General features: G+C 41.5%; 2 protein-coding genes and 1 long non-coding RNA gene across 10 annotated transcripts in view; 1 reads left to right on the plus strand and 2 right to left on the minus strand.

The window, feature by feature from the left end:
- The window catches only part of LOC118370287 (uncharacterized), a 16,693-nt gene extending 4,746 nt beyond the window's left edge, over positions 1 to 11,947 (plus strand). The window contains exons 3-6 of one of the 8 annotated variants that reach the window (XR_008095787.1): positions 7,029 to 7,403; positions 7,505 to 10,819; positions 10,854 to 10,955; positions 10,990 to 11,947. This is a non-coding gene — a long non-coding RNA (uncharacterized LOC118370287). Of the gene's footprint in view, positions 1 to 7,028; positions 7,404 to 7,504; positions 10,956 to 10,989 lie in introns of all 8 variants that reach the window. The other 7 variants (XR_008095789.1, XR_008095786.1, XR_008095788.1 and 4 more) reach the window with 7 other exon arrangements.
- Positions 899 to 5,534, minus strand: LOC118370286 (zinc finger protein 239-like). Its single transcript, XM_035755242.2, has 2 exons — positions 5,021 to 5,534; positions 899 to 3,204 (listed from the first exon to the last, which is right to left on the minus strand). Exons 1-2 carry the CDS (start codon positions 5,211 to 5,213, stop codon positions 2,456 to 2,458), a joined length of 942 nt encoding a protein of 313 aa, XP_035611135.1. The 5' UTR covers positions 5,214 to 5,534; the 3' UTR covers positions 899 to 2,455.
- A 3,971-nt stretch (positions 11,948 to 15,918) lies between the features above and the next one.
- LOC118370285 (zinc finger protein 239-like) lies at positions 15,919 to 24,351 on the minus strand. Its single transcript, XM_035755241.2, has 2 exons — positions 23,837 to 24,351; positions 15,919 to 19,141 (listed from the first exon to the last, which is right to left on the minus strand). Exons 1-2 carry the CDS (start codon positions 24,027 to 24,029, stop codon positions 18,309 to 18,311), a joined length of 1,026 nt encoding a protein of 341 aa, XP_035611134.2. The 5' UTR covers positions 24,030 to 24,351; the 3' UTR covers positions 15,919 to 18,308.
- Between the last annotated feature and the right edge of the window lie 1,097 nt (positions 24,352 to 25,448).

A 25,448-nucleotide genomic window follows, 5' to 3' on the forward strand; every position in this document is an offset into this window, starting at 1 on the left:
AATATACCTCTCTGTTGATATCACATATATATTATCAAGCATTTCACACACATTATCCAGATCCTATTAGCACTTGGTGGTCTATAGCAGCTTCCCACCAGAATGGGCTTTAGGTTAAGCAGATGAACCTGTAGCCATATTACTTCAACAGTATTTAACGTGAGATCCTCTCTAAGCTTTAAAGAAATGTGGTTCAGAATATAAACAGCAACACCTCCACCATTGGCATTTGGTCTTTTCTGTAAATGTTATAACCATGTATTTCTACCACTGTATCATCAAATGTTTTATTTCAGTGAGTTTCAGAGATATGAATTCCATCTGTTACTAGCAAGTTATTGATTTCATGAACCAGTTTCAGAGATATGAATTCCATCTGTTACTAGCAAGTTATTGATTTCATGAACCATGTTTCTTAGCTTACAGATGTTAATGTGGGCTCATTATGTTTGAGCTGAGTGAACTTCCTACTAGGGCACACTGCCTCAGTGCTAGCAGTAGAACTCCTGTTCATAGGCACATGGTTACTGCATACAATAACTGTAGGATCAACAGAGGCGTTCAGGGCAGTTAGGGGGACATGAATTAGGTTACTTACATTGTGTCTGCAAACACCATTGGGATAATGTACATTTGCTGCAGCATTATGACAACTCAGTGACAAAATGGTAGGGCTTAACTGAGCTGTGCTTGGATCAAAGTCATCGTCTCAACGCATCCTTGAAATGTGTGGACAGAGTCCAGGAGCCAAGATGATTCAGATGGACTCCATTCCTGTAGAGCATTTTCTGTTTTTCATTTTCTCTAAATCTAAAAGGCACAAACTAGATTTGAGTCATTGTAATAAGTAATTGAACATGCTATTACTCCAACCTTGTGAAAGTAACAAACTGACACGTTTTAATTTGTCAAAAACAACTTTATTTCAAAAGAGTGCCTTTGATTTGCACATGCGCAGTTCGTGGCGGTGCGACCGTAAGACCCAATGACGTTTCTGCGCATTCACAATGTCGCCATTGCATCGCCTACAAGTGTGATCGGGATTTTTATTGGAGAAGCAGTTTCTACCCATCTTCATATTGTAATGTCTTTGATGCACCAACTGGGAGGAGGTAAATGTTGATCCTAAACAGTAACACAGGGTCAGGGGTTGTGTTCCCAAAGCGTTTCAATGTAGGAGTGCTGATCTAGGATAAGTTTAGCTTTTTCAATTATAATGAACGGACAGGAGTGATCTGATCCTAGATTAGCACTCATCCAAGATGCTTCATGAAAACAGGCCCAGATACATTCCCATCTGCCTAATGGGTCAGGATAGGGTTGGGGTAGGAGGCGGGAAATAGAGCCGATAGGCAGGTTTAATACATCCTCCAATATGAATGGCATCCATTTTTTTTTAAGTACTTTATTACAACAAATTATTTGCTGCATTATATAGATTGTCAAATATGTAATAGGCTACTTCAATATTCTAACATCAGTACAGATAGAAGATAGTGGCCCAAATATCCTGTGTTATTGTTAAACAATAAGAACTCGTTGTTCAGAAATCCAAATGTGTGCTCTGTGCTAGATACAGCAGTGAGGGAGTTTGATTAGGCTGAACCGCAGTGCACCTGGCTATGACCTATCATGTGATTGGAAAACACCAATCAAACTGATGCAATCACTTTTCACCTGGGCTTACAATGACCTTACAAATTGGATAGAGTGATGCTTTACACTCCACACGCACATTGTTACTTTCCTGAGCTACAAAACCACATAACGTTGCTCAAACAGAAGGGGGAAGTAACAAAGTCACTGACAACCAAAACAAAAACAGGCAGGGTTTTACGAGGGGTTCTGAAAGACACTCGTTGGGGTATCCACTGAAAGTTGACTAGTCACAACAACTGGAACGTAAATGCCACCCACCATGAGCACCCACTAAAATTGCCCAAGAAGAGGCCAACACAAGAAAAACCCACACCAAACTTAAAAGACAGGAAACAAACCAAAAAGTTGAGCAAAACAAATACAGGGAAGATCAGACAAATGAAACATTTTCTATAAATGAAATAGGGAGAGCCAACTAAAAAGGTGTTGACCGAACGTCCACATTTCAAGGCAACAGAAGCACTGGGCCAGCCACTCTTAAATAGCACAAGGGCCAGCACAGGTGTAACACATACTGACTAACGAGGTGACACAAATCGCTGCCTCCAACGTGCTAAAGTGCTATACATCCTAAAGTCCAACCTGAAAACATAAATTGAAAAAAAAAAAAACCTTTAGCACACAACTACATTTGTTTTGTTGTCAAGTGGCAGGAAATATAATTATTATTTACAAGTTGGATGTAACAAGAAATTAAAGTGAGTAATCATTTGTTGTTCTCACTTCAGGCTGAAGCTTTTGTGTGAGTGCTCATATGAGACTTCAAGCTTCCTTTATAACCAAAGCATTTGCCACATTATTTGGACTGGTAAGATTTCTCCCCTGTGTGAACACGCTGATGAAGTCTTAAATAGCTTAATGCGATGTAACCTTTCTTGCATACAGGACAGATATATGGTCTCTCTCCTGTATGAGCTCTCATATGCAATGTCAATTCTATCTTCTGGTTGAATGCTTTGTCACAGTCTTTGCACTGATATGGTCTCTCCCCTGTATGTATCCTTGAATGAACGGTCAAGTGTCCCTTCTGGTTAAACATTTTGCCACATTGTTTGCACTGATAGGGATTCTCTCCTGTGTGTACCCTTGTGTGGATGGTCAAGTTACTCTTCTGGTTAAACCTTTTGCCACATTGTTTGCACTGATAGGGGTTCTCTCCCGTGTGTGTCCTTGAATGAATGGTCAAGTGTCCCTTACGTGTGAAGCTGTTGCCACATTGTTTACACTGATATGGCTTCTCCACTGCAGCAGAGTAGTCTGGATGAACTGAAAGGGGCTGATCACTGGTTGGTTGTGGTACTCTGTAGTCCTCTCCATCAGGATCTGTTTTGATCTCCTCAGTTATGATGATAGGTAGAGCGCTCATCTCTCCATCATCCACAGTTTGGTTTTGGTAAAGATGTGAGGGCTGAGGTGAGTCCTCCTGACTGAGTCTGAGCTCCTGTTGTTCCTCTTTAATGTGTGTGGGTTCTGGGTCCTCCTGCTCTAGACTGGGGCTCCACTCCTGCTGCTCACGGGGAACGACAGGAGTCAGTAGCTGGAAGTCTGGAGGGGAAAAAAATATAGTCAATCAATATTGACTTAATACAATACCTGTAATTTTGTTTGGAAGACCTTTCTGCACTCAAAAATAAAACGATTTTGTTGACTAGTCTACACTACAGCACAGAAAAGGCTATACTGACACTCCTGACCTACAAAAATACACTGCTCAAAAAAATAAAGGGAACACTTAAACAACACAATGTAACTCCAAGTCAATCACACTTCTGTGAAATCAAACTGTCCACTTAGGAAGCAACACTGATTGACAAATTTCACATGCTGTTGTGCAAAGGAATAGACAACAGGTGGAAATTATAGGCAATTAGCTAAGAGAGAGATTATAGGTTACCCAAAGAAACACTGACCATCACTTTGGTTCCTACCCTGACACTAACTCCTCCCTGGTATTTTTGTGTCCTGTCAAACAACACTGTATTCAAAGTGTCCACTATTATCTTCTAGCTATAGAATTAGAATAATCATTTTTCCATGATTCCAACAGTTCACCCAAGTGTTGATCTAAATCACAAGTTTATTTTATTTATTTATTTTACCTTTATTAAACTAGGCAAGTCAGTTAAGAACAAATTCTTATTTTCAATGATGGCCTAGGAACAGTGGGTTAACTGCCTTGTTCAGGGGCAGAACGACAGATTTTTTTTTTTTACCTTGTCAGCTCTGGGATTCGATCTTGCAACCTTTGTTACTAGTCCAACGCTCGAACCATTAGGCTACATCACTTTTTTTTGCCCATATCGTGCAGCCCTACGCGACAGTGTGGAAATAATCTCAAATGAGTGCAGGAAATTATTTTGAGTTGAAGTTGAATTGAACAGTAGAAAACAATTAGAATGAGTAAGACCCCTTGAAATAACTTAGAATGGATGTGTTGCCACCCTAGGGTCAAGAACTACTCATAAAGCAAATGTCGAACCTTTATATTCAAAAACAAAGTACCGTCAAATACTGTCAACATTTAGAAAAATACTGTGATACGATATTTTGTCCATATCACTCAGCCCTAGCTTTTTGTACAAACAAAAGTACTTATAAAAAGAAGCTGTTACCATGTTCCAACGCATATTATATAGTTTCTGTTTCATAGTTGTAACAAAGGCACTCCACAAATAAAATTGATTTAACAGTGGAATGTGTTTTTACATATAGCCTACATCAACTAATAAATGCTATTTTGTTACTTGGAATCAGGGAACAAATATTTTCCAATGTTACCAACGACCATCATGAACACAATCAAATTATTATTTCGGTGATAGCATATGAAATGTATTCATTACACTGTTAGAATTTTGCAGTCAGAAATGACTGCTCATTTGCATAAAATGGGATCCTTCGAGGCCCAGCGGTTCTAGTGTTTACTATATTTAAAACCAAATACTTTTACTCAAGTAGTACTATATTTTACTAGGATTTTCACTTATCCGAGGCATTTTCTATTATGGTATATTTACTTTTACTCATGTATGACAATTTAGTACTTTTTCCACCAATGCTCAGACTCATCCTCTAGCTTGAAAACAGAAATCCAAACTCTTGCGGTACAGTAGCTCCATGTAAAGTAGTTGAACAACATGGTAAGAACCCGAAGAAAAAGAAAAAACACCAATCAAACCCGTCTAACCCATAGCAGAGCGCTTTTGACGTACCCACTTCATTATACTCGCCCTTAATCCAGTCGCCATATTGGGATGAAGCTACACCCTTCACCTCCCCTTTGGCATATCACAATGTGCCACATTAATCTAACCTATTGGTCTACAAATCAAATCTCGTACAACTGTATTTCACTACAAACCTGCTATGTGTGAGGTTCTCTCTGGTTTGGTAGCCATGTCCAACAGCCTCCGTAGACGCTCGTTCTCCTTTGCTGAACGGCAGATTTGTTCCTGATACTCTGCTATAGTCTTCTCTACGACCACGAATATCTCCACAGCAGCTGTCGACAAACGCTCGGTAACGAACACATTCAACAACTGTAGTTTCGACATATTGGAAATGGTTATGAAAGTGTAGCTGTTCGTTTTATCAAATAAATATTTGTTGAAACCTTTCTATAAGAATCTTCTTAGCGCCATTTGAACTATTTCTATATTTAAAAAAATTGATAGTGTTCTCCTTTCACAAAAGCTGGTCGGCAGAAAAAAAATACTGCATTACATTAGCGCCACCTGCTGTTTTGGAGCATTTCATTAGAAAACCAGTTATTGCATCCAGCCCATTATCTGGGCAAAGCAGAGTTTTGCCCTCAGTTTCAATGTGGGTCCCAAGACGCCGTTTTATTCATGCCTTTGCCTTGTCTGTTAGTACCTTCTAATTAAAGTTGCAATAGAGCCCCGCAGTGGAGGTATCATAATACCCATCAAATCTAGTGGTCAAACAGGGAAATGGTTCCAATCGCCTTTCCACCATTCATTTTTCCCATAGTGAATTGTAGTTCTTTATGAAAGCCACATTAGTAGCTAATTAGTGTTTCATTTTTGTGGAGTAAATACAGGTGAATATACAAGACAAAAGTTTGGACACACCTACTCATTCAAGGGTTTTTAATTTTTCTTATTTTCTACATTGTAGAATAATAGTGGAGACATCAAAACTATGAAATAACACATGGAATCATGTAGTAACCAAAAAAGTTTAACAAATCAAAATATATTTGAGATTATTTAAAGTAGCCACACTTTGCCTTGGCTTAGCTTTGCACACTCTTGGCATTCTTGGCATCACCAGGCCCAGCGAATCAGAATGAGTTTTTCCCCACAAAAGGGCTTTATTACAAATATAAATACTCAAGTTCATCAGCTGTCCAGGTGGCAGGTCTCAGATGATCCCACAGGTGAAGAAGCTGGATGTGGATGTCCTTGGCTGGTGTGATTTCACATGTTCTGCGATTGTGAGGCTGGTTGGATGTACTGCCAAATTCTCTAAATAGACATTGGAGTTGGCTTATGGTAGAGAAATTAACATTGAATTCTCTGGCAACAGCTCTGGTGGACATTCCTGTATTCAACATGCCAATTGCACGCTCTCTCTCAACTTGAGACATCTGTGGCATTGTGTGACAAACTGCACATTTTAGTGGCCTTTTATTTTATCCAACACAAGGTGTAAACAAATTTGTGCACAACATTTGAGGGAAATAACCTTTTCAAGGATCTTTAATTTCAGCTCATGAAACATGGGACCAACACTTTACATGTTGCGTTTAGATTTTTTTCAGTATAGATAACCACCAACTGTAGTTACATGTACAATGCACATTACCCTCCTTACAAAAAAAAAAAAGAAAACTAGCATATAATAGCATAATGAATGTTGTGACCTCTTTATTGAAAATGTTTCTTTGTAAACATCGCAGGCCACAGATTTAGGACCTGACTGTAGAAATCTTGGTCTGCAGGCCAGTGCCCAAAATCCTTATGTTATTATCCCTGCATGTCAGTACCTTTCAGACAATCCCCCTATCACTGTTGGTCCTCTTCAGTGACCTTATGGCTGAAGGTTTTAACTTTCCTCTTGAGAATTAGAATCAGAAGTAGTTGTATATCTCATTGCAATACTTCACCTCTTCTGGCAAATAGTAACCTAGACTGTTCTGATCATCTAGTTGAGCATTCCAGATAATTCCCTCATCTCAGCAGAAATATCCCATCCACATAGTATGATTTTAGATATAAAGATAGACCAAAGCCCAGTCTATTTTACTCTTACTATAGTCAAGTCTGTGGGTTATGGTATTTTAATGTGGATATCATTTCAGTAATCAATTTAGCTAGCTGGTAAAAGTAACTTTTGTTGTCTTTCAGGTGGGATGGACCGGAAACCCAGTGACAACACTTGGGTCTGTAGCTGCCCTTTTCCGGTGGGAAAAAGAAAAGGCCCTGTATTTACCAGAAAGGGTAGCTCATCCACCATGGCAGAAGATGAAGATCCAGACTGTTGATTGGGAAACAAGAACAAACAATAAGGCATGAGGATTGGGTGTTGAGTATGAGAAACAATTTGTTTTCTGTCCAGATACATATGGTGATACAGCATTGAAAAATACCCACCACTGACCATGTCTCTTTGTTTTCCAGTCCAACAGGAATGGATCCCTCAGTCCATCCAGTGCATGGACATCCCGTGCCAGTGTGATCCGGTTGTGGAGACTACAGCAGGACAAGCCTGTAGACAGACAGGTCAGTAACTCATCAAATATGATACAATACTGTGTAAAACAGTGAATTTGTAGATGCATCAATTTTGACTGTGTCCCCTTTTCCCCATGTTAAACACATAGACATGATATGCGGAACATCAGGCTCACCCCACGAGAAGCAGTGCATGGTCAACGCCGCCCTCAGCAAGGAGATCTGCTGGAAGTGATGTACTTTCTCGCTCTGGTGGTAAGACATAATTTAAACATCACAGATATAAATTCCCACTGTGCCCATGATGAAATGCAACTGTGAATTGTGCTGTACTACTGAATGAAACAGGAAATGCACTCAGACCAGCCTTTGTAATTGAACTTACGTTAACTACAATACTTTAGTTGGCTGCTTTGAGCAAAACTTGTACGGTGCATTCAAAGTATTCCTACCCCTTGACTTTTTCCACATTTTGTTATGTTACAGCCATACTCTATAATGGATTAAATTGTCCCCCCCCCCTGAATCTCCACACAATAGCCCATAATGACAAAGCAAAAACAGGTTTGTTTAAAATGTTGAAATATCACATTTACATAAGTATTCAGACCCATTATTCAGGACTTTGCTGAAGCACCTTTGGCAGCGATTACATCCTCGAGTTATCTTGGGTATGAAGCTTGGCACACCTGTATTTAGGGAGATTCTCCTATTCTTCTCTGCTGATCCTCTCAAGCTCTCAGGTAATGGATGGAGAGAGTCACTGCACAGCTATTTTCAGGACTCTCCAGAGATGTTTGATCGGGTTCAAATCCGGGCTCTGGCTGGGCCACTCAAGGACATTCGGGCTGAGGTCCTGATGGAAGGTGAACCGTCACCCCAGTCTGAGGTCCTGAGCACTCCGGAGCAGGTTTTTATCAAGGATGTCTCTGTACTTTACTTCATTCATCTTCCCCTCGATCCTGACTAGTCTCCCAGTTACTGCCGCTGAAACACATGCCCACAGCATGATGCTGCCACCACCATGCTTCACCGTAGGGATGGTGCCAGGTTTCCTCCAGATGTGACACTTGGCATTCAGGCCAAAGAGTTCAATCTTGGTTTCATCAGACCAGAGAATCTTGTTTCTCATGGTCTGAGAGTCCTATAGGTGCCTTTTGGCAAACTTCAAGCAGGCTGTCGTGTGCCTTTTACTGAGGAGTGGCTTCTGTCTGGCCACATAAAGGCATGATTGGTGGAGTGCTGCAGAGATGGTTGTCCTTCCTGAAGATTTTCCCATCTCCACAGAGGAACTCTGGAGCGCTGTCAGAGTGACTATTGGCTTCTTGGTTACCTCCCTGACAAGGCCCTTCTCCCCCATTTTCTCAGTTTGGCCAGGCAGCCAGCTCTAGGAAGAGTCTTGGTGGTTTCAAACTTCTTCCATTTAAGAATAATGGAGGCCACTATGTTCAATGCTGCAGAACGTTTTTGGCACCCTTCCCCAGATCTGTGCCTCGACTCGTCTTGGAGCTCTACGGACAATTCCTTCAACCTCACGGCTTGGTTTTTCCTCCGACATGCACTGTCAACTGTGTCCAATCAATTGAATTTACCACAGGTGGACTCCAATCAAGTTGTAGAAACATCTCAAGGATGATCAATGGAAACAAGATGCAGCTGAGCTCAATTTTGAGTCTCATAGCAAAGGGTGTGAATACTTATGTAAATAAGGTATTTATGTTTTATTTTTAAAATAAATTTACATAAGTGTTTTCGAATTGTCATTATCAGGTATTGTGTGTAGATTGAGGAGGAAAAATGTGATTTAATCAATTTTAGAGAAAGGCTGTAACATGTCAAAATGTGGAAAAGGGGAAGGTGTCTGAATACTTTCCAAATGCACTGTATGCCCCTTCGTGAGATGGGTGTTTTTCCCCAAGTGTGTGCTGTGCCCGGCCAGAACCTTGGACACTTACATTACACAGGCAATACGACAGTCTGATTGGCTATTCGTTTTCTATAGTGAGAGAGTTCTGGGACAGAGCCTACAGAGCCTAAAGACTCACATTGGATTGTGGACATTATTACTGCAGTATATTGGCTGGACAGCCAGCCTCTGACCTCTGTTGTAGTAGCGTATTCTATTAGAGGAGTAGCTACATGGTGGGCCCTGCTCTGAGGAGTTTCCCCTCAATTACATTTTCGCCTCGGCCAGTTTGGCATCGTATAGCACTTTTTCTAGGTACAATTGAGTCAATGTTACCCCCGCCAATAAGGTTGGGACGGCTGTGCTGGGTGTTGCCTCCTCTTCCCTGAGTGGGGACGGAGGGACACAGCAACTATGACTGCCCTGAGCTCAGTTCAAATCAGATCAAATCAAATGTATTTATATAGCCCTTCGTACATCAGCTGATATCTCAAAGTGCTGTACAGAAACCCAGCCTAAAACCCCAAACAGCAAGCAATGCAGGTGTAGAAGCACGGTGGCTAGGAAAAACTCCCTAGAAAGGCCAAAACCTAGGAAGAAACCTAGAGAGGAACCAGGCTATGTGGGGTGGCCAGTCCTCTTCTGGCTGTGCCGGGTGGAGATTATAACAGAACATGGCCAAGATGTTCAAATGTTTATAAATGACCAGCATGGTCCAATAATAATAAGGTAGAACAGTTGAAACTGGGGCAGCAGCACGGTCAGGTGGACTGGGGACAGCAAGGAGTCATCATGTCAGGTAGTCCTGGGGCATGGTCCTAGGGCTCAGGTCCTCCGAGAGAGAGAAAGAAAGAGGAGGAGAGAATTAGAGAACGCACACTTAGATTCACACAGGACACCGAATAGGACAGGAGAAGTACTCCAGATATAACAAACTGACCCTAGCCCCCCAACACAAACTACTGCAGCATAAATACTGGAGGCTGAGACAGGAGGGGTCAGGAGACACTGTGGCCCCATCCGAGGACACCCCCGGACAGGGCCAAACAGGAAGGATATAACCCCACCCACTTTGCCAAAGCACAGCCCCAGTTCTATGGGACTTTGTTCTCTGTCTGGCCCTTACATAGTTTACAGATTAAACTTGTATTGTGATACCATATTGGAGTGATCCAATATAGTGCTACATAACGAAGGTTAAATATGTAACTGTCATGAGAATTTTCAATCCCAATGATAATAACTGACAATCAATAGCTTTGACCAATCCCTGAGATCTGTAAGACCATGGGTTTAACAATAATTAGTCAAAGACTCAGCTTATGCAAAAAGATAGTACAGTTTATTCAGAGAACGTTCTAAAGTCCATTATACAAAGACATCCATTTTATAGATGCGCACATACTTCCACACAAACATTAGGTATCCTACGCACATACTTCCACACAAACAGTAGGTATCCTACGCACATACTTCCACACAAACAGTAGGTATCCTACGCACATACTTCCACACAAACAGTAGATATCCTACGCACATACTTCCACACAAACAGTAGGTATCTTACGCACATATTTCCACACAAACAGTAGGTATCCTACGCACATACTTCCACACAAACAGTAGGTATCCTACGCACATACTTCCACACAAACAGTAGGTATCCTACGCACATACTTCCACACAAACAGTAGGTATCCTACGCACATACTTCCATACAAACAGTAGGTATCCTACGCACATACTTCCACACAAACAGTAGGTATCCTACGCACATACTTCCACACAAACAGTAGGTATCCTACGCACATACTTCCACACAAACAGTAGGTATCCTACGCACATACTTCCACACAAACAGTAGGTATCCTACGCACATACTTCCACACAAACAGTAGGTATCCTACGCACATACTTCCACACAAACAGTAGGTATCCTACGCACATACTTCCACACAAACAGTAGGTATCCTACGCACATACTTCCACACAGACAGTAGGTATCCTACGCACATACTTCCACACAAACAGTAGGTATCCTACGCACATACTTCCACACAAACAGTAGGTATCCTACGCACATACTTCCACACAAACAGTAGGTATCCTACGCACAAACTTCCACACAATCAGTAGGTGCGTTTTATCTCCATAGTTCTCACCACTGTGTGTCACTGCCTAGCCGACAGTTCCATTCCCCTGAGATGAGGGAAACCTTGAGAAGTACTCCCTGTCCTCATAAGTTTCTCCATAGTTCTCACCACTGTGTATCACTACCCAGCCGACAGTTCCATTCCCCCGAGATTAGGGAAACCTTGAGAAGTACTCCCTGTGCTCTCATAGGTTCCTCAGAGTTCCTGCCAGGTCGGTCCAAACACAGTTGAACTGTTCTCTGTATTTTCTTCGGCACACACACAAGTTCAAATCCTGAGCTACGCCTTGCTTAGACAGTCTGTGTTTTTCCACTATACAGATACATTGTTTAACCTAATTCCGGCAAAAACTACACACATCATCGGATTATAATTTTATGATTCTAATCAATTTCATACAGTTATAAGGTTTCAGAGTGGAATTATGTAATCATTATCTTTCAACATTAAAATTATTTTATCAGTAACCACGGTTATGTCTGCTACCGGATCACTCCAATCCTCTTTGTCGGTGATCTATGGCACCTCGAAAAAGGACACGGGGGAAGTAGTGCAGCGGCGGCTATTTAAGTGGTTTCGCCGCAGCCTCAGCACTACCAGCTACAAATCTGAAATCCTTACTCAGAATGTGTCCTGCGCGGAGGGATACCTTATTGAAGGATACCATATTGGAATGATTCAATAGCTCACATAACCGTGGTTACGTATGTAACCTTCGTTCTTCCTGACACCGCTATGTTCTTCTCCACGGCCCCGAATATCTCCACAGCAGCCGCCGAGAAACGCTCGGTGACTAACGTATTCAACAACTGTAGTTTGCACATATTGATGATAGTTATGAACGATGATACTTTTAATGTCCATTACAGGGCGTTCCAGGAATGCTCCATAGAAGCCGCCGCCAGAGATTTTTCAACTAACAGGTTCTTGGCAACGAAAATTCAGAAAGATACTACATACATGTTTTGTATGGAGTGAGATATGCCTCTTCCATGTGTGTAGATCTTTGTTTTGGTCGCACTTTGTTATGCGCTGTCATCTACTTCTACACGTGGCCGTTGACGCTTCGCATAGAAATGACAAGTTCCTGAAAAATGCTGGGAAATGTTAGATGTGTGGCAGCTAAAATGGCAAGGAACCTCCAGGGTACAAAACAAGGTTTTAATATCTTTCTGAGTTTTCTTGTTTTTATAGAACCACCTGCAAATGGAATCGAGAATTAAGAAATGATCGCCAAGAACAGGTTAGTTAAAAAATCTATGGTGGCGGTTTGTGTGGGGCTTTCCTGTAACGGCCAGTAATGGACACCAAAATCCTTGAGGTGAGGAGGAGGATTATTTCAGATGTTTTTGGAAGATGGGCAGGAACTCTGCTGTCCTAGCTTCAGGGAGATGCTGATTCTACCATTGAGGTGCCAGGACAGAGAAGAACTTGGCCTGAGTGGGAGCTGCCTTCCTGTAGGGGTGGGAGGGCCAAGAGACCTGAGGTGTCAGAACGGAGTGCTCGGGATGGGGTGTCGGGTTTGAGCATAGTCTGAATGTAGGTAAGGGAAGTTCCTCTTGTTGTTCCGTAGGCAAGCACCATTGTCTTGTAGTGGATGGGAGCTTCGATTGGAAGCCAGTGGAGTGTGCAGAGGAGCGGGGTGACATGAGAGAACTTGGGAAGGTTGAAAACCAGGCGGGCTGCAGCGTTCTGGATAATTGCAGGGATTTAATGGCACGAGCGGGGAGCCCAGCCAACAGCGAGTCGTAGTAGTCCAGACGGGAGAGGACGAGTTCCTGGATTAGGACCTGCACCGCTTCCTGTGTGAGGTAGGGTCGTATTCTACGGCTGCTGTAGAGCATGAACCTGCAGGAGCGTGTCACTGCTTTGATGTTTGCAGAGAAAGACAGGGTGTGTTGTCCAGGGTCCAGGGTCACACCAAGATTCTTCGCACTCTGGGAGGGCGACACTGTGGAGTTGTCAACTGTGATGGAGAGGTCTTTGAGCGGGCAGGCCTTCCGGGAGGAAGAGCAGTTCTGTCTTGTTGAGCTTGAGGTGGTGGGCCGAGATCCATGTTGAAATATCTGCCAGGCACGCAGAGATGCGTGTCGCCACCTGGGTGTCAGAACGGGGATAGGAGAAAAGTAGTCAAGTGTCAGCCGCATAGCAATGATAGGAGAGACCATGTGAGAATATGATGGGAGTTGAGTGACTTGGTGTATAGTATAGTGACAAAAATACAATCTCTGTTATGCACATCATTTGTATACGCCTTAAACCTGAACATTTCCACTGTCTGTTTCTATCATGTAAGAAGAAGCCAGTGTTTTTCCTCTTTTGTTTCTGAGTAACTTAGTCACGAGTCCAGTGACAAAAGGGCCGTCTGAGTGCCCCGTTTTTGGGCCATCCTGTTCTTTTCCCATCTTTCAAGGGCACAGCTGTGTGGAGATATGAAGAGAACAGCGGCTAGCTTGAGCAGCAGCGACAATTTTATCTGCAGAAAGGAGTAAAAAAACTGGCATTATCACTTGTTTATACACCATGATCTCACACCCCTGCTAAAATGCCACATAGACAAGAGGTTGTATTTTCCTATAAAGGGTGAGAACCAACTGTTGTTTGTTGGGCTCTTGACTGTTGCACCTGCTCCATTATTGCAAATCTTATAATAAAATAAGTTGTTTTGAGGAATCTAGTCTCTGTCTTCTTTTCTGGTTACAATTTCCACGACCAATAGAGAGGAGGGCCTAGAACTGGGCCCTGGGGGACACCATTAGTGAGAGCAGGTGGTGCAGACACAGATCCTCTCCACGTCACCTGGTAAGAGCGGCCTGCCAGGTAGGATGCAATCCAAGGGTGTGCAAAGCCTGAGACACCCAGCCCTGAGAGGGTGGCGAGGAGGATCTGATGGTTCACGGTGTCTAAGGCAGTGGAAAGAGAGTCAGCTTTGGCAGTGGGGAGAGCCTCCATGAGAGAGAAGCCTGACTGCTAAGGGTCAAGAAGATCATTCTGGGGGAGATAACAAGAAAGTTGATCAGAGACCGCAAGCTCAAGTGTTATGGAAAGAAAAGAAAGAAGAGATACAGGTCTATAGTTTTTGATGTCAGATGAGTCGAGTGTTGGTTTCTTGAGGAGGTCAGCAACTCAGGCCATTTTGCAGTCAGAGGGGACGCAGCCAGTGGTCAGGGATGAGTTGATGAGGAATGGGAGAAGGTCTCCAGAGAGGGTCTGAAGAAGGGTATGGGGTCGTCCGTAGAGAGGAAGGGGGAGTGAGGGATGGAGGGAGGAGAAGGTGAAAAATAGTTTCCGAGGGTTAGAGGCAGAAGCTTGAAATTTAGAGTGGTAGAAAGTGGCTTTAGCAGTGGATACAGAGGAAGAGAAGGTAGCGGTGGGAGTGAAAGGATGATAGGTCCTCCAGAAGTTTAGTTTTCCTACATTTTTACTAAGCTGGCTGCAGTCCTGCTCTGTAAGCTCGCAATGAGTCACTCAGCCACGGAGCAGGAGGGCAGGGCCAACACGGTCGGGAGGAAAGGGGACAGTGTGAGTCATAGGATGTGGAAGGGAGGAGAGTGGGGTCGAAGAGGCAGAATCAGGGGGAGAAGGATTTAGCAGAAGGGAGAGATGATAGGATAGAAGAGCAGAGAGTAGTGGGATAGAGAGAGCGAAGATTGCGATGGCGCATGACCATCTGGGTAGGGGCTGAGTGGTTAGGGTTGGAGAACATACTGTTTTCATATCCCGAAAGAAAGAAATTCTCACTACAATACATTTTAATAGAAAGTTAGTAAAAATATATAAGATCTTGCTACCATGGAAAGGAAAATACCTGTCTATTTGTGGAAAAGTCCCGTGATTTAGTCATGTCCCAGTTTACTTATGGCCTTGCCTACACCTAGTGACTTGTTTAAATTATATGAGCAAAAAATATTCAATTTTATTTGGAACTATAAACCAGACGAAATTAAACAGGCCTATTGAAATAATGAATATGAACTCGGAGGGCAGAAATGCCATCAAGCGCTATGATGAAACTTGCTCTCATGAGGACTGCCACAGGAAAGGAAGACCCAGAGTTACCTCTGCTGCAGAGGATAAGTTCATTAAGTTACCAGCCTCAGAAATTGCATCCCAAATAAATGCTTCAGAGTTCATGTAACAGACACATCTCAACATCAACTGTTCAGAGGAGGCTGCATGAACCAGGCCTTCATGGTCGATTGCTGCAAAGAAACCACTACTAAAGGACACCAATAAGAAGAAGAGACTTGCTTGGACAGAAATGATTCAATATTAAAGCATTCGACCTCTCACTAAAGGCTTCAGTCATACAAAGTTATACTTAAATCAGTACTGGTTCTCTAGCAGATTAGTAAGAATGTCTCACCCCATGTTCAAGAAGGGCCTTTTCCCCTTTATTCAGATTACAACCTCTCACTTTTGGTTATTTAAAATTTAAATCTCCAAAATATCTCTACTTTTAAAACAAGCTGCAGAAAGTTGGTTGCAATTTCAGTTTAATCCACCAGAAAAGACAGAACAAATATTACAATAAATAACGGTTCAACTCAAATATACTAATTGATTAGAAAATCATGATTTTGGAGATGTATTTTTTTACAACTGTATAATCTTTGTAAATGATATCATAAACAGGACTGGTGGAGTTGTCACACATGCAGCTAACACAAATATATGGAAATGTCTGCTCTACCCAAAATTACAACCAACTAATTAATTGCAGCATTAGTGCAAAAATGGAAGAGGCAAGTGGAAGGGGGAGAAAGAAACCTGCCTGTCGGCCCTGCATTAAAGAACAGAATTGGTTAACGAAAATTATGATAAAGAAAAGAAGTATACCCGTTTCATTTAAGGATCAAAAAAATAACCGCTGTGTCATATTAAAAAATAGCCATATTGCAAAATAGTTGGGAAGAGATTTTTGATGTACGAATACACAAAATGACGGCGTATTCAAGTGTTTTTCATTTTTAATTATTATACAAAATTCTTGCAACCAATAGAATGTTATTTATATATATATATATATTACAGTACCAGTCAAACATTTGGACACACCGTTTTACTATTTTCTACATTGTAGAATACTAGTGAAGACATCAAAACTATGAATTAACACATGGAATCGTGTAGTAACCAAAAAAGTGGTAAACAAATCAAAATATGTTTGAGATTCTTCAAAGTAGCCATCCTTTGCCTTGACATCTTTCCACACTCTTGGCATTCTCTCAACCAGCTTCATGAGGGAGTCACCTAGAATGAATTTCAATTAACAGGTGTACCTTGTTAAAAGTTAATTTGTGGAATGTCTTTCCTTCTTAATGCGTTTGAGCCAATCAGTTGTGTTGTGAGACATGGTAGGGGTGGTATACAAAAGATAGCCCTATTTGGTAAAATACCAAGTCCATATTATGGCAAGAACAGCTCAAATAAGCAAAGAGAAATGACAGTCCATCATTACATGAAGGTCAGTCAATCCGGAAAATTTCTAAAACTTTGAATGTTTCTTCAAGTGCAGTAGCAAAAACCATCAAGCGCTATGATGAAACTTGCTCTCATGAGGACTGCCACAGGAAAGGAAGACCCAGAGTTACCTCTGCTGCAGAGGATAAGTTCATTAGAGTTACCAGCCTCAGAAATTGCATCCCAAATAAATGCTTCAGAGTTCATGTAACAGACACATCTCAACATCAACTGTTCAGAGGAGGCTGCATGAACCAGGCCTTCATGGTCGATTGCTGCAAAGAAACCACTACTAAAGGACACCAATAAGAAGAAGAGACTTGCTTGGACCAATAAACACGAGCAACGGACATTAGACCGGTGGAAATCTGTCCTTTGGTCTGGAAAATAGAAATCCAAACTTTCTGATGTTCAGAGATAGATGGGAGGGGTTGAGTGGAGTTGAAGGGCGGAACTAAAAATAACAAGATAACTCATGTCAAATATAGTGTCCGTAAAATGTGTAGAGTTTCAGAACATATGTGAAACAGCACAGTTGGAAAACATATGGCAAATAGAAATCAACATTGGATGGTGTTCAGAGATATATGGGAGGGGTTGAGGGTTGCTGAAGGAAGAGACTAAAAACAAACAAAAGATAACTATTGTAAAATATACTGTATCCGTAAAATGTATATAGTGTATATATAAGATGGAAGTAGAAACCTAAGTGTTGTTGTCCATTAAGTTTAGTTTACTCCAATTAGGGGAGGGATGGTAGGGTTAGGGGAAAATAATAAAATGTAAATATATATATATATAGATATATGTATATATAGGGGAAATGATGCAGACAATTACATTGAAAGCCACAATCTGTCTACAATATTAAAGCTGATCTATATTTGCTGCATTATATAGTCAACAAAGACATAATAGGCTACTTCAATATTCTAACATGCAGACAGAAGTACAGATAGTGGCCCAAATATCCTGTATGTCATTGTTAAACAATTGAATATGAACTCCTGTTGTTTAGGAATCCAAGTGTGTGCTCTGTTAGACACAGCTGTGACAACTTCCTGAAGCCAGCAGTGCAGGAGTTTGATTAGGCTGAACCGCGGTGCACCGGACTATGGCCTGTCATGTGACCAGGCAAAAGCGGTGAGGGAGGAGTGGCTCATGCCCGTGAGGCAGCCTGGTTTCAAAAAGGATGCAATCACTTTTCAGCCGGGCCAGCATGGTCAAATTCCCTCATCATCCTGGCCAGTAGGTATCCAAAAAAAGTAAGAGCTAAAATGAGCTTACGAATCTGATACTGACTGATGTTTTATCACTCCTCTCACATAACTACATTTGTTTAGTTGTCAAATGCCAGAAAATAGAACATAAATTATTTACAAGTTGGATGTAACAAGAAATTCAAGTGAGTAATCATTTGTTGTTCTCACTTCAGGCTGAAACTTTTGTGTGAGTGCTCATATGAGACTTCAAGCTTCCTTTATAACCAAAGCATTTTCCACATTCTTTGCATTGGTAAGGTTTCTCCCCGGAGTGAACACGCTGATGAAGTCTTAAATAGCTTAATGCCATGTAACCTTTCTTGCATACAGGACAATTATATGGTCTCTCCCCTGTGTGAACTCTCATATGCAATATCAATTCCATCTTCTGGTTGAAGGATTTGTCACAGTCTTTGCACTGATAAGGTTTCTCCCCTGTGTGTATCCTTGAATGGATGGTCAAGCTTCCTTTCTGGTTAAACATCTTGCCACATTGTTTGCACTGATATGGATTATCTCCTGTGTGTACCCTAGTATGTCTGTCCAAGTCGCCTTTCTGGATGAAGCTTTTGTCACATTGTTTGCACAGATAAGATTTCTCTCCTGTGTGTATCTTTGAATGGATGGTCAAGTGTCCCTTACGTGTGAAGCTTTTGTCACATTGTTGACACCGATATGGTTTCTCCACTGCAGCAGAGCAGTCTGGATGAACTGAAAGGGGCTGATCACTGGTTGGTTCTGGTACTATGTAGCCCTCTCCATCAGCTTCTGTTTTGATCTCTTCAGTTATGATGATAGGTAGAATACCCCTCTCTCCGTCATCCACAGTTTGGTTTTGGTAAAGATGTGAGGGCTGAGGTGGTTCCTCCTGACTGAGTCTGAACTCCTGTTGTTCCTCTTTAATCTGTGTGGGTTCTGGGTCCTCCTGCCCCAGACTGGGGCTCCACTCCTGCTTACAGTTAAGTTGCTCAGGGTAAACGGCGGGAGTCAGTACCTGGAAGTCTGGAGGGAAACAATATATCTTAAACAGGTGCACTATGCAGAAATCGCTCAGTCATTTCCTGGTTGCTGAAATTCTAATAGTTTGCCTTATTTCAGTTTGTGACAAAAAAAGCAAGCATAATGTACCATCATTGTACCATCTAAACTGCTGTGAAATATATTTTCCATAACCAAACATATTGTATTTTCAGCTGGTGTAAAAAACTGAAAGTAAAAAAAATAAACTTAAGAATGGCAAGCAGAGAATTAACACATATAGAACAGATCTACTACCACTTCTTAGACTTGCTTTCAATGAGAATGACAGATCTATAACTACATTTCTATGTGAATTTGATCAGTTGGCCAAAAAAATGACATATTCCATCTTTAATAAAGTATCAGAAATGTTGTTTGGAAGCACTCTCTGTGCTCAAAAATAAGACGATTTTGTTGACTAGTCTACACTAAACAGCACAGAAAAGACTATAAGGGCACTCCTGATCTGCAAAAATTTATTTTATTTCAGAATTAGTTTAAAATTAGTTTAAGTTCAGTGTTAAGGTTAATGGTTTGGTTAGGGTTAAGGTAAGGGTTGGTTTTAGATTTTGGTTTGTCGTTTACGGGTCAGGAATGTCCTTTGAGCCGCTCCCCCAGCACGTGATTTATACAAAGCAATGTTGGTGAAACAGAGTTTCGTTCGAAGGTGCTTATAGCCAGAGAGAAAGGGTTTCCACAGCCACAAAGTCAAATTGGCTAAGATGTGCTTTTTTATATTTTTTTATTTAACCTTTCGTAAGATTAGGCATAAAGTTAGCAGTGTGGTTAAGTTTAAAATCACATTTTATGAAGATACATGTTAGAAATAGTAGGGATGTATGACTTTGTGGCTGTGGTATCTAGTGACGACCGAGGAAGAGACGAAGATCTTTAGGATGGGATAGGCTATACAGACCAGCCTGGTGCCCAAAATTGATGACGTATGTCGTGCAGAGAGTTGAGTGGAGATGAACGGATTCGGTTCAGTCAGTCGTCCTCCTCAGCTAGCTAGTTCTATTTGGTAACGGGTCACCAAACAACCTATGCGAAATCACGCGTGATTGAGATGCTTGATATCAAATATGTTTACAGTCACGCCACATCCTTACTGTACTCACGTAACCTGTCGAGAATTGTAAACTTGTTTGCCGATTTTTCGGTGAAAATCACTACAATAAATGTGCTTTAGCTGTCACTCTGGCCTGATATTGGCAATTGGCCAGACTATCTAGCTACGTCCCTCTCCCTACTGCAGGACAGCAGTGCTTGGCAATCAAGAGTGAAGGACAGACTGCACACATCGACAACAGTCACCATCGAAGCATCGTTCCCCCTCGCTCCACAAAAGCCGTGGCCCTTGCAGAGCAAGGGGAACAACTCCTTCAAGGTCTCAGAGAGTGACGTCCCCGACCCATTTTAAATTGAGACGTGTCTCACTGCAAAATGTCAAGCAATGTCCCGGGGTGTGGCTAACGGAGCGCTCTTTGAAATAAGATCAAGTAACGCAGTATTCCAATGGATCGAGTTTTGTCGATACGTTAGCTAATTGGCACATCAGGGTGATATTCAGATGGTGACCAATACCACAAGTTATTTCTCCCTCGCCCATCGAAATAAGCATCACTGTCTTTTACACGTTTAAACTAGCGCAATGCTGCTGTGACAACTAGTCAGCATAAACTCGTATCACCAGGATGACTGACTGAACCGAATCCATTCGTCTCCACTCGACTCTCAACTGCGCGACATACGTCATCAATTTGGGAACCAGGCGTGTTCGTACAGCCTCTTTCTTTAAACATATCACAACGTGTCACATGAGCAGGGTTGCCATGCCCGTGGTTTTTCCCCGACATTTGGGCTACTTGGAAAACGATGTTGCGGGTGAATTGTTCTTGGGCTGCAGGTTTTTTGTCCACTTTTGGCCTACTCTGCACTGCGATCACCATCGCATTTCTTTAAAAAAATAATATATATATATATACATTTTACTGTGACCGGTTGCTGCTGACTATCAGGCAGTGAGGGGGGCTGTTACTGAATGAGTGATGGGGAGGGGCGGAAGGAGGTGTGACAGCAGCAGTTCTTGAGTCTCGAGTGGACATTTGAAATGGCCGTTATGGATCTCCCTCTCCGGGAAAAGTCCACAATAAAAAACTGACATTAAAATGTGGAGAATGACATATGTTAGACATCAAGTAAAGTACTAATTTCTATGGCTTTGTAGGCTACTGTAGCATTAGATTGACTGTTGAATCAGTCAGAATAGGCTACAGGTAAAAAAATAAACACTGGCTGTTGTTGACAAGCATATTAGTTCATATCCATATGAATATGTTATTCAGTGATTGAAATTACGACCCCTTAGTAGCCTATTCCAGCAGGCTATTGGGCAACAAGCACTTCTTACCCCAAAATCGCTGTTGAATAAATGAGTCTGTCAATTTGAACTAAGCAAGCTGCTAAATCGTTCACTTTACATCTTGCCTATCAGGGGCTATAGGCTACCTGCAGCTAACCAAACCATGACAAAGTTGAATTACAATCATAAACCCAGATGTTAGTCAGTAGCCTATGCCTATTGAAATGACAATCCAATATCGCAAATAGGCCTTTTATAATGGTTTGAAGTCTGGCACAACGGGTTGAGGAGTAACGGTAGCTGTAATCCGTTACGGTAACAGTAATCCGTTACGTTACCAGCAAATATATTGTAATCGGATACACATACTTTTGAAAAACTAGGTGATTACTTTGAGGATTACTGTTATATTCAGAAAGTATGTTTGCAGATTTTTTTTTTTTACACTTCTGTTCTCAATGGCATTCAAATCAGCATTGAAAATACATGATACACATGCTCAAACTTGCACACCTTTGATAGACTTAAAAGTGGCAATCCATTTTTGGACATATAAATTATAAATATACAGTACCAGTCAAAAGTTTGGACACACCTCCTCATTCTATTTTTTTTGTTTTTACTATTTTCTAAATTGTGGAATTATAGTGAAGACGTCAAAGCTATTAAATAACACATGTGGAATACTGTTGTAACCATCAGATGCATCAGATGACCTGGCCTCCACAATCACCAGACCTGGTTTGGGATGAGTTGGACCGCAGAGTGAAGGAAAGTGCTCAGCATATGTGGGAACTCCTTCAAGACTGTTGGAAAAGCATTCCAGGTGAAGCTGGTTGAGAGAATGCTAAGCGTATGCAAAGCTGTCATCAAGGCAAAGGGTGGCTACTTTGTCTAACACTTTTTTGGTTACTACATGATTCCATATGTTATTTCATAGTTATGTCTTCACTATTATTCTACAACATAGAAAATAAAAACCCTTGAATGAGTAGGTGTGTCCAACCTTTTTGACTGGTCCTGTATATATATATATATCTCAATTGATCAATTGATTCTTGAAGAATAGAACTTATAAATGCCTCATGAGCTTAGTTCAACTGTCACATTCCACGAGAACCCAAAATATAAGCTTGTTTTACTCCAATGTTTCTAAAACATTGTAAATGTAAACAAACACACACTGTAAAGGGGAACCACTACTTCGAGGTCTCAGAGCGAGTGACGGGTCACCGACTGAAACACTATTAGCGCGCACCACCGCTGACTAGCGAGCCATTTCACATCGGTTACACATATTTCCAAGTCCTATTCTTGAAGATCAAGGTGTATATAATTTATTGGAATGACTGGAATTCTGAAAGACTTTGGTTTTCAATGTAAAGATATAATTTAATCATATTATTATATATAGTAGAAAGTGAATGGTCAGAAGCCTACATAATCAACCCTATAAAGTAAAATTTAACATCCATATATGGCCAGCTATGTAAAATGTAACATTGTTTTATTCTGCAATAGATGTGGCTCAACAGTTAAATAAAGTAAACATACATTTTTGTCTTTTAATAATGCCTCTTAAGGAGAACGTGACAGAATGTAATCATATAACATTACTGAGTTTGGGTAATCCAAAAGTTAAATTACTGATTACATTTTGGAAAGGTAACTAGTAACTAATGGATTACATTTAGAAAGTAACCTACCCAACCCTGCTGGCACGTAAGGACACAACTGCCAGAAAATTGCCTAAAGTTCGTCCAAGTGTGTCTTGCGCAGAGATTGTGATCCTCTGTCCAACTTTCATCACTCAAACTCTTCTGTCGGATTTATGTATAGTTATACACATTCGCAAATGGGATTGATTTACAATCATAGCAGTCAAACGAGTTAAATCTACACCCGTTGATGGAAAATGATCTGGCGAGTTTAATAAGGGCGATTTGTCTTTCCTCTTGCGACATGTTAAAATTCCTCGATTACATCACGTGAGCTCGCAATAATTATTATTTTCATGGAAAACGCATTTAGATTCTTACGTCGTGACGCGAATATTCTTTCTTAATTCGCTCGATAACGTTATGGAAAAGGGTTTACTGGATAAACGTGGCAAATCTTTTACTGAAACCTCCCAAATTGGGGATAGTTTTCAGGCCTTGTGGCAGGTTTTGAGTAGTCATTGTCTAGAAATGTTAGCTAGACCTGGCAACCCTGCACACGAATGACTCCATGATAAAATAACGGTTAGAAAAAAAAATCGAAAATAAACATGAATCTAGTCAAATCTCGTTACAACAACATAATGTTGTACGAACCTGCTCTGTGTAACTTTATCTCTGGTTTGCTAACCAAATCCAACAGCCTGCGTAAACGCTCGTTCTCCTCCGCTGAACGGCAGATTTCTTCCTGATACTCTGCAACGGTCTTCTCCACGGCTCCGAATATCTCCACAGCAGCCGCTGACAAACGCTCCGTGACAAACACATTCAACATCTGTAGTTTTGACATATTAGCAATGGTTATGAAAGTAGCTTTTCGCTTTATCAAAGAAATGTTGGTTGAAACCTCTCTTTGATTCTGCTTAGCGTTCTTCGTCTTCTTCTTCTTCGATGAGGTTTAACAGCGGTTGGCATCCAATAAATGTTGCATTACCGCCACCAACTAGACTGGGGTATAAATCCTTTATACTTTACATGAAAAAGGTAAAATATGGTACCATCTAACCCTACACTCATTACAACACCATCACCCTATTCCACTATTTATGTAGTCCTACCTCAGGCCAACATCCTGGAAGGACGGGACATCTAGTTTAGCGGCTGGTAGCAACCTTTGGACAACAATGGACCAGTAGAGGCTCCTCAGAGGAGGAAGGGGAGGACCATCATCCTCAGTGAATTTTATAAAAATTAAAATAGTAAAACATTAAAAGGGATCCTTTTTTAGATAAAACTTTACTAAACATATTCACGTCACCAAATAATGTATTAAAAGACACTTGCATTGAAGGTCTACAGTAGCCTCAACAGTACTCTGTTGGGTATCACCATGGTGTAGCCGGAGGACAGCTTGCTCCCGTCCTCCTCAGGGTACATTCACTTCAATACAAAACCGAGGAGGCTCATGGTTCTCAACCCCTTCCATAGCAGTAATTATGACAACTTCTGGAGGATGTCCACCAACCTATCAGAGCTCTTGCAGCATGAACTGACATGTTGTCCACCCACTCAAAAGATCAGATAATTAATATAGTACTGAAAGCATAAGTTACAGCTAGCTAGCACTGCAGTACATAATATGTGGTGAGTAGTTCAGTCAAAGAGAGAGAAAGACAATAGTTGAACAGTTTTGAACAATTTAATGTCTTCCAAAATTAAGGAGAAGCAAGAGGGAGACTGTAATTTCCTTTGTTTGACTTGCTTAGCTAGAAAATGCAGCAAGCTAGTTTAGCCTACTCAAACAGAGGGATGTTATGTTAGCTAGCTGGCTATGACTATCCAACACAACACCGGAGGTCTTCCAAGTCAAGGTAAGATTTTGGTTTTACTCATTTATTACCACTGGGCCCCACCGGTGTCAGTCCTAAACTGCTTACTGACTGTACACTGTAACATTACTGCATGATTGTAGCGAGTTTACTAACCTGGAGATGGGAGAACCTTCCAGAAGGACAACCATCTCTGCAGCACTCCACCAATCAGGCCTTTATGGTAGAGTGGCCAGACGGAAGCCACTCCTTAGTAAAAGGCACATGACAGCCCGCTTGGAGTTGGCCAAAAGGCACCTAAAGGACTCTTAGACCATGAGGAAACAAGATTCTCTGGTCTGATGAAGCCAAGATTGCACTGTTTGGCCTGGCACCATCCCTACAGTGAAGCATGGTGGTGGCAGCATTATGCTGTGGGGATGTTTTTCAGCAGCAGGGAC

This window comes from Oncorhynchus keta, chromosome 37 (genome assembly GCF_023373465.1).
Source record: "Oncorhynchus keta strain PuntledgeMale-10-30-2019 chromosome 37, Oket_V2, whole genome shotgun sequence".
NCBI lineage: Eukaryota > Metazoa > Chordata > Actinopteri > Salmoniformes > Salmonidae > Oncorhynchus > Oncorhynchus keta.

Excerpts from the sequence above, each read along its gene's own strand:
- LOC118370286 (XM_035755242.2), bottom strand. The coding sequence starts at position 5,213 with ATGTCGAAACTACAGTTGTTGAATGTGTTCGTTACCGAGCGTTTGTCG. Across the intron at positions 3,205-5,020 it reads GAGAACCTCACACATAGCAG|ACTTCCAGCTACTGACTCCT; the intron begins GTTTGTAGTGAA and ends TTTCCCCTCCAG.
- LOC118370285 (XM_035755241.2), bottom strand. The coding sequence starts at position 24,029 with ATGTCAAAACTACAGATGTTGAATGTGTTTGTCACGGAGCGTTTGTCA. Across the intron at positions 19,142-23,836 it reads GATAAAGTTACACAGAGCAG|ACTTCCAGGTACTGACTCCC; the intron begins GTTCGTACAACA and ends GTTTCCCTCCAG.